The 14,525-nt window shown below is 53.2% G+C and overlaps 1 protein-coding gene across 3 annotated transcripts in view; it reads left to right on the top strand.

Annotated features, from left to right (window-relative positions):
- The window catches only part of CHD5 (chromodomain helicase DNA binding protein 5), a 63,129-nt gene extending 49,092 nt beyond the window's left edge, over positions 1-14,037 (top strand). For 2 of the 3 annotated variants that reach the window (XM_036831487.1, XM_036831471.1), the window contains 11 exons: positions 159-238; positions 483-615; positions 6,133-6,222; positions 6,854-6,991; positions 7,261-7,369; positions 8,998-9,130; positions 11,268-11,463; positions 12,598-12,761; positions 12,876-12,990; positions 13,096-13,149; positions 13,937-13,970. In XM_036831487.1, coding sequence (XP_036687382.1) covers positions 159-238; positions 483-615; positions 6,133-6,222; positions 6,854-6,991; positions 7,261-7,369; positions 8,998-9,130; positions 11,268-11,463; positions 12,598-12,761; positions 12,876-12,990; positions 13,096-13,103 — 1,166 coding nt within the window. In that variant the 3' untranslated portion in view covers positions 13,104-13,149; positions 13,937-13,970. Of the gene's footprint in view, positions 1-158; positions 239-482; positions 616-6,132; positions 6,223-6,853; positions 6,992-7,260; positions 7,370-8,997; positions 9,131-11,267; positions 11,464-12,597; positions 12,762-12,875; positions 12,991-13,095; positions 13,150-13,936 lie in introns of all 3 variants that reach the window. The other variant, XM_036831479.1, reaches the window with a different exon arrangement.
- The last annotated feature ends 488 nt before the right edge of the window (positions 14,038-14,525 follow it).

Here is a 14,525-nt window from a genome sequence, read left to right as displayed (position 1 = left end):
TCACATTGCAGGCCTGGCCTGGGTGCTCTCGCTCACCTGGTTCACCTGTCCTTCTGGAGGTGCCGGGCCCGGGATCCTCTCTGACGCCCCATTTTCTGCCCTTCTCCCCCTCCCCGCCCCAGCTCACCTGTCTCACCCCGTCTCCCTTGATCTTTCAGACAAAGTGGAAGCCCAACTGGGCTACTTGGAAGAGAAGGAGCTGGGGGTGCAGAAGCCAAAGAAGCCCCCAGAAATCCAGGTATGGAAGATGCAGGTGTCTGGGCCCCTGTGGGGTGGGGGTGGGTCTGGGGACCTTCTCAGGCCTTGCCCAGGCAGCTGTCACTCAGGCCCCCTGGTTCCAAGTTCGAGCCTCTGTGTCTGGGGAGCGGGTTGGGAGCGAGCAGTGGGAGCTGGGAGAGTGGGTTCCGAGCCCAGCACCCCTCCCCTGCCTCCACTCCTGTTGAGGCGCCAGGCCCCGCAGCTCCCGAGTCTGTCCTCCCTAGGCCCTGCCAGCTGCCCTGGACAGAGCGGAGGGTGAGGACAAGCACGAGAACTCGGAGGGCAAGGAGAGGGCCCGAGAGGAGCGACTGGAGGAGACGGAGAAGGCCCAGCCCTCCCCCGAGCAGCTGCCGAAAGGTGCGGGCTTCCACCCTGATGCGGCGTCAGGCCTGGCTCAGAGAAGGGCAGCCAGGCCGCCCTCTTCCCCGTCTCTCCCTGGCCGGGTGGTGGGCTGTGCATCGCTCTGTCCTGGCACCACAGGTCCCAGGGTGAGGGGAGAGCCAGGGGCTCAGTTCTCTACATGTGGGCTTTAACTTTTCCTGCTGTACAGTTTGGGGGTTATTGGGCTACATCTTTTTTTTTTTAAATAATTTTATTTATTTATTTTTGGCTGCGTTGGGTCTTCATTGCTGCGTGCGGGCTTTCTCTAGTTGCGATGAGCGGGGGCTGTTCTTCGTTGTGGTGCGCGGGCTTCTCCTTGCGGTGGCTTCTCTTGTTGCGGAGCATGGGCTCTAGGGTGTGCACGCTTCAGTGGTTGTGGCTCGCGGGCTCAGTAGTTGTGGCTCGCGGTCTCTAGAGTGCAGGCTCAGTAGTTGTGGCGCACGGGCCTTGTTGCTCTGCGGCACGTGGGATCTTCCCGGACCAGGGCTCGAACCCGTGTCCCCTGCATTGGCAGGCGGATTCTTAACCCCTGTGCCACCAGGGAAGCCCGGGCTACATCTTTTTATTAGTTATTTCTGAATCAGTGGCCTCGTGGTCTGAACACATGAGTCTGTATGATATTGTTTTTATATGATACTGTTGAAACCTGCTTTCTGGCTTAATGTGGTCAGATCTTGTAAATACTCGTGTGCTTGAAAAGAATGTTTGTCCTTTCATTGCTGGGTGTAAGGTTCTAAATATATGCATTAGATCATTATGTTGTTCAGATTTTTTTATATCCTTACTTATTTTTGGTTTGCTTTGATCAGTCACATCTGAGAGACTTGTGTTAAAATCTCTCACTGTGAGTGTGGGTTAGTCTCTGTCATCGTAAGGCCAGATTTTGTTTCGTATAGTTTGGGATTGGGTTGTTAGGTGCATATTGGTTCAGGTTTTTTATAATTTTCTTGTGAAGTGTTTTTCTGTTTATTATGTAATAACCTTCTTATCCCTCCTGATACTTTTTGCTTTAAGGTTCATTTAGGCTGATTTGGATTGAGCTTATTTTTGTTTAGTATACACTTGGTGTATTTTTTTTTTTTTCTTTTTGGCCATGCTGTGCAGCATGTGGGATCTTAGTTCCCTGACCAGGGATTGAACCTGGGCCCCCTGCAGTGGAAGCACAGAGTCCTAACCACTGGACCTCCAGGGAATTCCCATACTTGGTGTATTTTTTTCTATCCTTTTACTTAAAAGTATAAATAAAAACTTTATTGTGATATAATTCATATTCCATGCGGTTCACCCATTTAAAGTGTATCATTCAGTAGTTTTTATGTATTCACAGGGTTGTAGAATCATCAGCACAATTAATTGTAGAACATTTTCATCATTCCAGAAAGAAACCCTATGCCCATTAGCCCATTTTCTCCTCCCCACAGCCTGTGGCAATCACTAATTTACTTTCTGTCTCTTTGGATTTGCCTGCTCTGGACATTTCATATAAATGGAATCATAAAATATATGCCTTTTTATGTGTGACTTCTTTCACTAAGCACAGTGTTTTCAAGGTTCATCAGTTTGGTACCATGTATTGGAACTTCATTCCTTTTTGCTGAATAACATTCTACTCTGTGGATAGACCATATTTTATTTTCCCATTCATCAGTTGATGGACTAACCCAACATCAGTTGGGTTATTTTGCCTTTTGGCTATTATGAATAATGCTGCTGTGAACATTTGTATATAGGTATTTGTGTGGACATAGATTTCAGTTCTCTTGGGTATATACATAGGAGTGGAATTGTTGGATTGTATGGTAACTTTAATATTTTGAGGAACTGCCAGATTGTTTGCTACAGTGACTGCACCACTTTACATTCCTACCAGCAGTATATAGTTTTCCAATTTCTCCACATCCTGGCCAACACTTGTTATTATCTCTCTTTTTGATTATAGCCATCCTAGTGGGTGAAAAGTCATAGCTCAAGTGGTTTTGATTTGTATTTCCCTTCTGTGTAAAGATGTTGAGTATCTTTTCAAGTGTTATTGGCCATTTGTACATTTTTGCTGGAGAAATGTCTTTTCAGATCCTTTTGTCCATTTTTTAATTGGGTTATTTGTCTTTTTATTATTGAGTTATAAGAGTTCTTTATAATACATGTTCCACATCAGATATGGTGATTTGCAAGTATTTTCTTCCATTTCTTAATTTTTAATCTATCTGTATAATTAAGTTTTAGGTATATCTTTTGTAAACAGTATATGGTGGGATTTGTTGTTTTAAATCTAATCATATAATCTCTACCTTTTAGCTGGCAAATTTAATCTCATTACATTTATTGTAATAGCTAGGTATTTGGATGAATTTCTACTCTTATTTTGTGCTTTATATCACCCTTGCCTTTTCTTCTTTTTTCTCCTGACATCTCTTGGATTGATCACATTTTCTATTTTCCCCTTTTCCCCTCAACTTCTTTGGAAGGTTTACAGTCAATTCTATTTTGTACTCTTAAATTTTTAACATGTTACCTCCTGAATACTATAAGGACTGTAGGCAACTTTAGCTCTGACGCACTCCCTTTTCATCTTCCATGTGCTGTTGCTTATTTCTAAAAGTTTTGTGTTTGCTTGTTTGTTCATTGTTGATTTGTTCAGTGTCCTCCTTCCCAAAATACACCCTTCAATGGTGCTTTAAGCAAATTTCTGTGGATGACAAATTCTCTCATTATGTGTTATTTTTCCTTTACATCTTATTGTGTTTTTCTTGAATAATAGCAGAATTCGAGGTGGGATAGGGGTTTTCCCTCAGCACTTAAAGATGTTATTTCTTTTGTATTCTGGCTTCCATTGTGCTGAGAAGGCTGCTCTCAGGGTAATTGCTGCTCCTTTGTAGGAAACCTGCCTTTTCTATCTTTCCTAACACGGAAAGACCATTTGTAAGATATTCTGTTTGTCTTTGGTCATGTGCAATTTCACAACAATGAAATTTTTATTTATCCTGCTTGTGACTGACTGTGATTCTTTTTTTTTTTTTTTTTCTTACTGACTGTGATTCTTAAAGCTGAGTGTTGTGTCTTCTATCGGTTATGGGCAGATTCTCAGTCACTCCCTCGCTGAATGTTATCTTTCCTCCCATTATGTTTATTTTCTCCTGGCATTCCTCTTACTCATCAATTCATTCATTCACCCCACAAATATATATTGAAGGCCTGCTGTGTGTTGGGGGCTGTCCTAGGCTCTGGGGCACAGACAGTGAACCAAAGCCAAAGCCTTCACATGGAATTTGTATTCTACTGGAGGACCCAGGTGATCAGCAATAAGCACAAGTAGGTCTTGTTCAATAACAGACTCCAAATGCAATGAAGAAAAGAAAGCAGGTACAAGGTTTGTGAAAGAGGGAGGCGGACGTGTCTTTCACATCTTTTACTTTTTTGTTTCCTGTTTCTCTGCAAGGCTTTTTGAGTCATCCTCAGATCTAGCTTCAGTTCCTACTTTCTTTTATACAGCTATTCATTTGTGTTATTTTCTATGGTTGCAAAACAAATGATTACAAATTTAGCAGCATGAAGCAACACCCGTGTATTAGCCCACAGTTGCATGGGTCAGAAGTCTGGGGTGGTGTGGCGGGGTTCCCTGCCAAGGGACTTGCAAGACTGAAGTCAAGGCATTGGCTGAGCTGAGTTCTCATCTGAAGGCTTGGGGGAAAATCTGCTTCCAAGCTCATTCTTGCTGTTGGCCGACTTCAGCTCCTTGAGGTTGGAGGACTGAGGCCTCCTTTGCTGGCTCTCAGCTGGGGGGCCATTCTTAGCACCTAGAAGCTGCCCACGTTGCTTGCCATGGGGCTCACTCCATCTTCAAACCAGCAATGGTGCACCAGTCCCCCTCAGGCTTCAGATCTCTGACGTCCTTTTCTGTGACCATTCAGAGAAAACTCTGCTTTTAAAGGGCTGGTGTGATGAGGTCAGGCCCACCTGGATAATCTCCCTCTTTTAAGATCACCTGTGCCTCATTGCATGACCTTCTCAGGGGAGTAGAATCCATCACATTCACAGTCCTGACGACTATGTACAAGGCTTGTTCTCCAGGGCCAGGAAGTCGTGAGGATGTCTTAGAAATCTACAAGGAGATGTCTAAAATGTTAGTGATTATGTATTTCATTTCTAAAAGTTTTATCTGGCTTTTTCTACTTCCTTTTTTTTTGATTTGTCTTTTCTTACGGATTCTCTTCCTTTTTTTTCTCTCTGTCTGGCTGTGGCTATTGTTTTCTGAGTTTCATTTGGGTGCATCTTCATCAGAGATTGTTTTATCCATGAGAACCCATGTTATTCCTGGGTAGCAGGAAATGTCTCCCCTTCTATTTCCGTGAAGCCCAGGGCCTAGTGGTCTCACTAGTGACTTGGCTGGTCTGGGACCAGTCTTTATGACACAATTCAGATTCCACAGCCTGTATGCCTTTGAGTTGGGTTTGGACCCTCACTGGGGGCTTTCTGCCCCCTAGATTCCATGTGGGAGCCAGGCTTCCTCAGCTTGGCCATGAGCTGGCGGATGGAACTTTCCCTCTTTCGCAGAGAGCACAGCAGTTGGAGGGTGTTGGTTCACTGGTTTAATTCCAGTTCTCTGCATCTCTGGGGCTTGCGGCCTCATCCTTCCTGTCTGGTGTTGAGACACAGCTGGAGCCCCCCAGACCTCTTCCTGGTGTCCAGTCACCCTCTGCCCAGGCCCCCAGCATATGCTTCTCGAGCTTTGAGTTTCCATTCATTTATGGCACCTGGCAATTTCCTTTTCTTCTTGTGAGTGCACCCGTGTTTTTTGTTTTTTTTATTTTTTAATTTTTAATTTTTATTTTTTTATTTTTTGTTTGTTTTTATTTTTGGCTGTGTTGGGTCTTCGTTGCTGTGCACAGGCTTTCTCTAGTTGTGGCGAGCGGGGGCCACTCCTCGTTGCGATACGTGGGCTTCTCGTTGTGGCTTCTCTTGTTGCGGAGCACGGGCTCTAGGCGCGCAGGTTTCAGTAGTTGTGGCTCGTGGGCCACAGTTGCTCTGCGGCATGTGGGATCCTCCCGGACCAGGGATCGAACCCGTGTCCCCTGCATTGGCAGGCAGATTCTTAACCACTGCGCCACTGGGGAAGCCCCACCCGTGTGTTTTTTTAATGTGATAGATATTGCCTGACATTTCTGGGTGTCTGTAAGAGGGGTCTTGTGTTAACGAAGCCCTGACATGTTGCCAGAACTTTGAGTCCTCTGGTTATCACTGTGGTAGGGAGGGTTTGGAGACTGTGCCTTGAGAAGTTTTGGGGGAGGGTGCTGCTGGGATGGGTGGGTGGGGTGAGGTCCCGCCCCCACCCTGCCTCCCCAGAGGACCCTCCCTGATGGTACCTGTTGGGCTTCTGAGTAAGATGATGGAGAGGATTCCATGCATGGCTAAAGCACTGTTGGGAAGCCACCAGCCTGGAGTCTCCTCTGCCCTTCCGGACCCCTCCCCACTCTGTGAACACACTTTGTCTTGCAGAAGAAGTGCTTGCTGAGAAGGAGAAGATTCTGGACAAGTTGGAGCTGAGCTTGATTCACAGCAGAGGCGATGGCAGTGATTTCAGGCCAGGTTTGGGGCTCTTGCATGTGCTCTGTCCTGTGTCCCTTGGTCTCTTGAGGGAACCATCTGGAGCCTCTTGGTCCTCTTGCAGCCTCCTGGGTACCGTCCCCTTGGCCCCAGGCCCTGATCAGAGCTGCTGGGTGGGAGCCTGGACTCACCAGCCCCTCAGGGGACAGACCCTCCACCTCCTCTCTCCTGACCCCTCCTGTGGCCCTGGCCACCACCAGAGGGAAGGAGAACTGGTCATAGAGTTTGGCCTAGAGCATTTGGGGTTCAGCTGGCAGCCTGTGTCCTTCTAAGTGCTGGAATGTTCTGGAACGGTCGTCCCAAGATCAGAGCCCCAAGGCGGCACTGCCCTACTTCAACATAAGCTGCATTTTCACAGTCCCCCGCATCCCCCCTGTTCCCAGGTGGTCCTGACTTGGTGGAGGGACACTCAGGCTTGGAGCAGCCCTCCCTGCTCAGGATGGAGAGAGGGGGCTGCTGGCTTGTCTGTTTCAAATCCCTTTGGGCAGTGAGCCCCTTGTGGGTGGGGAGATGTGATTCCCGCTTGCCTTTGGGTCCCCAGTGCTTGGGGGAAAGAGGCCCCTGGGCAGTGCCTTTGGGATGGATAGATGAAGGTGGGTCTGTCCTCCCACAGATGACACCAAAGCTGAGGAGAAGGAGCCCATTGAAACACAGCAAAATGGTGACAAAGAGGAAGATGAGGAGGGGAAGAGGGAGGACAAGATCGGGAAGTTCAAGTTCATGTTCAACATTGCAGACGGGGGCTTCACAGGTACTGGGGTGGGGCCGTGGGCAGAGAGCAGTGCCTGTTTGTGTCGCAGGCTTCCTGATGGTGGGTCCCAGGAGTCTGGGCAGATGTTTATATTATACTAACGTGTGAATGGTTGACAAAAATCCACGGTATGACCTTTCCTAGTAACGCTGGAACACTGAACCTCTCGGGGTGGGGAGATGGTAGGTAGTGAGGGAGAGGCTTTCCTAGGCCCACCTCTGTGGGGGCTGGGGGGCACCTCATTCTGCTCCCCTTGGCTGGCTTCCCAGAGCTACACACACTGTGGCAGAACGAGGAACGTGCTGCTGTGTCCTCGGGGAAAATCTACGACATCTGGCACCGGCGCCATGACTACTGGCTGCTGGCGGGCATCGTGACGTATCCTTGGCTAAGCCGGGCTGGGCAGGACTCTGGTCTGTTCCTCTGTGGACCTCAGGGAGGGGTGTGGGGCTTGTGGGATGAGGAGTCAGGGGCTGGTGCTCCTAACCAGGTGCCAGCGACCCTTTCCTGGTGATGATGACAGTGACCGTGATCGTAACGGTAGCGTGTCCCTTTATACTCAATACTCCATCCTCACAGCAGCCTTCCCAAAGGGTCACTACTACGATCCCCGTTACACAGAGGAGGAAACAGGTGCTCAGAGAGGCCAAGTAACTTGCTCAGGGACACACAGCCCTTCCATCTGACTCCACAACCAATGCTCCTAATTCCTACCTGATACAGACCTCACCTCCTCCCACTGATGACACCTGAAGGGTGCTTCACCATTTAGGAAGGCTTTCATTCATTCATTCATTCTTCAATTCCATCTTTACTGATCACCTGTCATGTGCCAGGCACGGAGGATGCAGCCATGAACAAAACAGGCCCAAATCTCTGTCTACCCGGAGCTCACATCCTACTGGGGGTAGACGGTGAACAGCATAAATTAGCAAAGTGTGGGGTTTAAGGAACATGATAAAGGGAGGATGGGAAAACGGAGCTTTGTGGGTGGGGGTTGCGTGTAATGTGGGAAGGTCAGAGAAGGCGACATTGAGTACAGACCCCCCAGAGGCAAGGAGAGGGCCACACAGCTACCCGGGGGGAGCCACCCAGCAAAGCCGGCCTTCATGACAGCCTGGAGTGGGGCTGGTTATTATAACAAGAGGTGGAAAGTTGTAGATCAGGGGTCGGCAGACCTTTCCTGGGAGGGACCGGGGAGTGGATATTTCAGGCTTTGCAGAGGACTCCTCCAGTCTGCCATGGTAGCAGAAGTAGCCACAACACGTTAACCAACAAGTGTGGCCGTGTTCCAATAAAACTTTATTTACAAAAACAGGCTGTGGGCCGGATTTGGCCTGTGGACCCAGTCGTGGAGGTTAAGATGCTTGGAGCCAGCCTGCCTGGGTTCGAATCCTGACTCTGCCCCTCACTAACTGTGGGACTTTGGGCAAGAAAACTGTGCTGTTTTTCTTTGTTCCCTCTGAAGGCTCTAGCGGAGGCCCCTTCCTTGCCTGGCCCCAGCTCCTGGTGGAGGCTGTCAGTCCTTGGCGTCCCTTGGCTTACAGCTAGCTGCACCATTCCAGTCTCTGCCTCTGTTGTCACTCACATGGCCTTCTTACCTGGGTGTCTCTCTTTGTCCAAATTTCCTCCTCTTACAAGGACATCAGTCACTGGATTAGTGCCCACTCTCTCCCGGGATGACCCCTTCTTAATCTGATTACACCTGGAAATAGCCTATTTCCAAATAGGGTCACAGCCACAGGTGCTGGGGGTTAGGACTCGGATGCTTCCATCCTCTGGGTTTTGGGGATGAAGGAGTTTATCTGATGAAGGCTCGGTGCCGTGTCTGGGCTCCTGGGGGCCCCTGTCGGTGTCCACTGGTTGTCAAGTCACCCTTGTCGACGTGCTCATCTTGCAGCCAAAGTTAATTATCTGGAGAGCACAAAGCCAGGGCGCCGAACCCCGGGCTGGTCTCCCGCCCACCACCCCATGGCCAGGTTTGCCCTTAACGGTGCCCCACCCAGGCACGGCTATGCCCGTTGGCAGGACATCCAGAACGACCCGAGATACATGATCCTCAACGAGCCCTTCAAGTCCGAGATCCACAAGGGCAACTACCTGGAGATGAAGAACAAGTTCCTGGCCCGCAGGTTCAAGGTCAGTCCTTGGCGGGGACAGAGGCTGGGGGCGGGCTGCTGCAAGAGGGCCGGTTACATGAAGGTCTGGGTCAAGTTACACGAAGGTCTGGGTCAAGTTACACGAAGGTCTGGGTCAAGTTACACGAAGGTCTGGGTCAGGTTACACGAAGGTCTGGGTCAGGTTACACGAAGGTCTGGGTCAGGTTACACGAAGGTCTGGGTCAAGTTACACGAAGGTCTGGGGCAAGTTACACGAAGGTCTGGGGCAAGTTACACGAAGGTCTGGGGCAAGTTACACGAAGGTCTGGGTCAGGTTACACGAAGGTCTGGGTCAGGTTACACGAAGGTCTGGGTCAGGTTACACGAAGGTCTGGGGCAAGTTACACGAAGGTCTGGGTCAGGTTACACGAAGGTCTGGGTCAGGTTACACGAAGGTCTGGGTCAAGTTACACGAAGGTCTGGGTCAAGTTACACGAAGGTCTGGGTCAAGTTACACGAAGGTCTGGGTCAAGTTACACGAAGGTCTGGGGCAGGTTACACGAAGGTCTGGGTCAAGTTACACGAAGGTCTGGGTCAAGTTACACGAAGGTCTGGGGCAGGTTACACGAAGGTCTGGGGCAGGTTACACGAAGGTCTGGGGCAGGTTACACGAAGGTCTGGGGCAGGTTACACGAAGGTCTGGGGCAGGTTACACGAAGGTCTGGGTCAAGTTACACGAAGGTCTGGGTCAAGTTACACGAAGGTCTGGGTCAAGTTACACGAAGGTCTGGGTCAAGTTACATGAAGGTCTGGGGCAGGTTACATGAAGGTCTGGGGCAGGTTACATGAAGGTCTGGGTCAAGTTACATGAAGGTCTGGGTCAAGTTACATGAAGGTCTGGGTCAAGTTACATGAAGGTCTGGGTCAAGTTACATGAAGGTCTGGGGCAAGTTACATGAAGGTCTGGGGCAAGTTACATGAAGGTCTGGGGCAAGTTACATGAAGGTCTGGGGCAGGTTACATGAAGGTCTGGGGCAGGTTACACGAAGGTCTGGGTCAAGTTACACGAAGGTCTGGGTCAAGTTACACGAAGGTCTGGGGCAGGTTACACGAAGGTCTGGGGCAGGTTACACGAAGGTCTGGGTCAAGTTACACGAAGGTCTGGGTCAAGTTACACGAAGGTCTGGGTCAAGTTACACGAAGGTCTGGGTCAAGTTACACGAAGGTCTGGGGCAGGTTACACGAAGGTCTGGGGCAGGTTACACGAAGGTCTGGGGCAGGTTACACGAAGGTCTGGGGCAAGTTACACGAAGGTCTGGGGCAAGTTACACGAAGGTCTGGGTCAAGTTACACGAAGGTCTGGGGCAAGTTACACGAAGGTCTGCGGCAAGTTACAGGAAGGTCTGGGGCAAGTTACACGAAGGTCTGGGGCAAGTTACACGAAGGTCTGGGGCAGGTTACACGAAGGTCTGGGTCAAGTTACACGAAGGTCTGGGTCAAGTTACACGAAGGTCTGGGTCAAGTTACACGAAGGTCTGGGTCAAGTTACACGAAGGTCTGGGGCAAGTTACACGAAGGTCTGGGGCAAGTTACACGAAGGTCTGGGTCAAGTTACACGAAGGTCTGGGTCAGGTTACGCGAAGGTCTGGGTCAGGTTACGCGAAGGTCTGGGTCAAGTTACGCGAAGGTCTGGGTCAGGTTACGAAGGTCTGGGTCAGGTTACGCGAAGGTCTGGGTCAGGTTACGCGAAGGTCTGGGTCAGGTTACGCGAAGGTCTGGGTCAGGTTACGCGAAGGTCTGGGTCAGGTTACACGAAGGTCTGGGGCAGGTTACATGAAGGTCTGGGGCAAAGAAATGAGCGAGCAGCAACCCCCCACCCTGTATATCCGGATGCGGGCCAGACTGTCCAGGAACGGGAGTCATTTAGTCAATCAACGAACAGGTGCTGGGTCCTTGCTCTGGGCCAGACCCCCCCTTGGCGAGTGTCCCTGCCCTGGGTGATGGGTGCAGAGAACTCAGCTTGGGGCGGGCTCTAAGGGGGCCCAGAGGGTGGACAGCCGGGTGAGGGTGTGTGTCCTCCTTCCCTGCTTTCCGCCAGAGCCTTGGCCTGCGGGGGTGGGTGCTGGCGGAGGGGGGCCAGGCCAGCGCTCAGTCGCTCTCCTCCCCCCGCCCCTCAGCTGCTGGAGCAGGCGCTGGTCATCGAGGAGCAACTCCGGAGGGCCGCGTACCTCAACATGACCCAGGACCCCAACCACCCCGCCATGGCCCTCAATGCCCGCCTGGCCGAGGTGGAGTGCCTTGCCGAGAGCCACCAGCACCTCTCCAAGGAGTCCCTCGCCGGGAACAAGCCTGCCAATGCCGTCCTGCACAAGGGTGAGCGAGCCCGCTCCCTGGAGGGGGGCCCACCCGCCTTGCTCCTGCCCAGCGGCTCCATAGCCACAGGTGTGGGCGTGGGGCTGGGGACAGGACATCAGATGGGACAGGCTGTCATCCAGCCTCTGCTCTTAGCTGTGGGGAAAGCGAGGCCCTTGCTTTTCTAGCCTTTTTCGGAAGGTCAGTGCCGTGCAGGCCCTGGGCGGCAGGTAGGTGACCAATAAGTTGTACAGCTCGTTTATCGAGCCTTGACAACATGTTTTATTTTTTATTTAACTTTTTTTTAGTGAAAGAGGAGAGGACCTTTTTAAAATTAAAAAAAAAATTTTTTTATTGGAGTAGATTTACAATGTTGTGTTAGTTTCAGGTGTACAGCAAAGCGAATCAGTTATCCATATACATATGTCCACTCTCTTTTAGATCCTTTTTCCATACAGGTCATTACAGAGTATAGAGTAGAGTTCCCCGTGCTGTACAGTAGGTCCTTGTTAGTTATCTATTTTATATGTAGTCGTGTGTTTGTGTCAGTCCCAGTCTCCCAACTTACGACAGTGTGCTTTAACTACGTTCTCTCTTTAATCCTTGTAATATCTTTAAGTGGTGAGGTTTCTCATCCCGTTTTAAAGTCGGTGCTCGGGGAGGTGAAGTAGCTGCCCAAGGTCTCCTGGGATTCACATCCTTGACCCTCGTGCTCCAAATCCTGAGGAAGTTCCCAGGCTGGTTAGGGGGCGGGGGTGAGCCAAGCTCACGTGAGGGTCCCTAGACTCTGCGGCCCCCGCTGCCTGGGAGAGGTTTCCTGAGGCGGCTCTGCCTTGGGCGGGGACCCTGTCCCCCACGGTGGCCAGTGCTGCAGGCCTCCCCGGGAGCCAGGAGGCTGGCTGAGGGCCTGGGGGGAAGCCCAGCGTTGGGTCGGGGTTCCTGGCTGTCATCTCTGCAGCCCTCGGCCCGGGAGAAGCTGCTGGGAAAACCGGGCTCTTGTCCAGCAGCCGGCGGGGCTCTGCTTGGCTGGCTGGGAGGGCCGGGTGAAGGGCGCCCCCTGGCGTCCGCTGCGCGGGTGCAGTAACACAGCGACACAGCCTGGTAGCTAAGTGCCCGCCTGGGTGCCGCGCCCCGCGCCTCCCCTTCCCTCCCCAGTCCTGAACCAGCTGGAGGAGCTGCTGAGCGACATGAAGGCGGATGTGACGCGCCTGCCCTCCATGCTGTCCCGCATCCCCCCGGTGGCCGCCCGTCTCCAGATGTCAGAGCGCAGCATCCTGAGCCGCCTGACCAACCGAGCCGGGGACCCCACCATCCAGCAGGTCAGGCCCGGCCTGCGCCCCGGCCCCAGCCCCCCACGCACGTCCTGGGCGCCCTGGGTGGGGGCTCGGGCCGGCGCGGGACTTGGACCTTTAAACCTGAGTCCTTGCCTCCAGGGCGCTTTCGGCTCTTCCCAGATGTACAGCAACAACTTTGGGCCCAACTTCCGGGGCCCTGGACCGGGAGGGATTGTCAACTACAACCAGATGCCCCTGGGGCCCTATGTGACCGGTAGGTGCCCGTCTGCTTCCGGGCGGCATGGGCAGGGGCGCCCGCGGGGCCCCAGCCGGCCCCCCGCCGCCCCAGGCAAGCCGAGCTCTCCTCTCTTTGCCGCAGATATCTAGCCGTCCCCGAGATTTCCCTCTGCTGCCGGGCTCGTTTCCAGTGGAGGTGAGGCCACTCGTGGGTGCTGCGCTGTCCCTTGTCCCTCCTTGGCTTGGCGAGTCAGGCCAGGCCAGTACAGACCCTGGTCCCTGCGCTTCTTCACGGCCCTGGGGCCCGGGGGCCTCACCCCTCCGCGCTCGGGGACCGTCTTGGGGCCGGTGTGTCTTCCTAGGCTTCCAGACGCTTCCCCGGGAGGCTGGGGGGGGGCAGCACACGGCAGGGCAGGTGCACGTGGGTGTGCTCCCCTGCGTACACGCGTGCTTCTGTACGCCGGTGTGTTGGTGTGCGTGCGTGACCCCGGCAGTGAGTCAGGGACCATTGCCCCCAGCCTGGAACCCTGACTCCACCGTTCTGCCTGCGCTTTCCTGCTGGGTGGTGGACGCCCTGGGACGTCACCTCCCCCCAACCCCTGCCCAGGACCAGGAGGGTGGCCCAGCGTGTGTGCGGCTCAGTGTTACCGGCTGGGAGAGGGTTTGAGTCCTGAGAAACCACCAGTCTGCTGTGGCCGCCTCCGCCCCGCTGACAGCCCCCGCTAAGCTGTGTGTCCCATCAGAACCTCTGCTTCGGCGCGGAGGCTCGGGGGTGGGGCGGTTCCAGACAGGCTGCTCCTTGGGGTCCCCGCCTCCTCCACGCCCCGGGTGTGGCCGTGGCCCAAGGCTGGGAGGTCTGGGCCAGGGGACCCCCTGGTGTCAGTTGGCCATGACAGGTCGTAGTGGGTGGTCTAGGGTGTTGGGTGCCACCCCCGTGGGGACCCGAGCGCCCAGCTGTGTGACCCGTGATCTGCCTCTTGCAGCCGCGCCTGCCGGGCCCCCTGCCCGACCCCCGCAGGAGAGAAAAGCTGCCGCCTTTCTAGAGCCACGCCACCCGAGGACAGAAAGGGAAAGCGAGAAATGCCACCTCATGGGGACAAGGCCGCCTGAGCCCAGAAGTGCCACCTGCTCCTAACCCAAGTGCTCCCCACACCACCCGGGACGCACCCCTCGGCCACCTCTGCCAGGACGACTTCTAGAAGAGATTTCATTTCTTTGTACATCTTTTGCACTTTCCTGTTGAAGACTTGAACAAGTTTGTCTTGATAAACGTCGAGTGACGCGTGGGGCAGTCTGACTTGCAGCATGTACGTCTCTCTGCCGACGGGTTCCGGACCTGAAGGGACGCTCCTGGGAGCCCAGGGGCCGCCCACGGACTCGGCCCGGCTGAGGAGGACGAGGTGCCCGCCCTGGGCGCCCTCAGTCTGCCCCCATCCCCCCATCCCGCCTGCACCGTGCTCCAGCCCCTTGCCCGTGAGGCCCCCCGGTGCCAGGTGGGTCAAGACTGGGCAACTGGCTGGCCTGAGGGTAGAGACCTGGCTGACGCCCAGGTCAGGCCAGGCCGCTTCCTGC

The sequence above is a fragment of the Balaenoptera musculus genome, chromosome 1 (assembly GCF_009873245.2).
Source record: "Balaenoptera musculus isolate JJ_BM4_2016_0621 chromosome 1, mBalMus1.pri.v3, whole genome shotgun sequence".
Taxonomy (NCBI): domain Eukaryota; kingdom Metazoa; phylum Chordata; class Mammalia; order Artiodactyla; family Balaenopteridae; genus Balaenoptera; species Balaenoptera musculus.
Note: the sequence above shows the minus strand (reverse complement) of the source record. Positions and strands in the feature narration are given on the sequence as shown.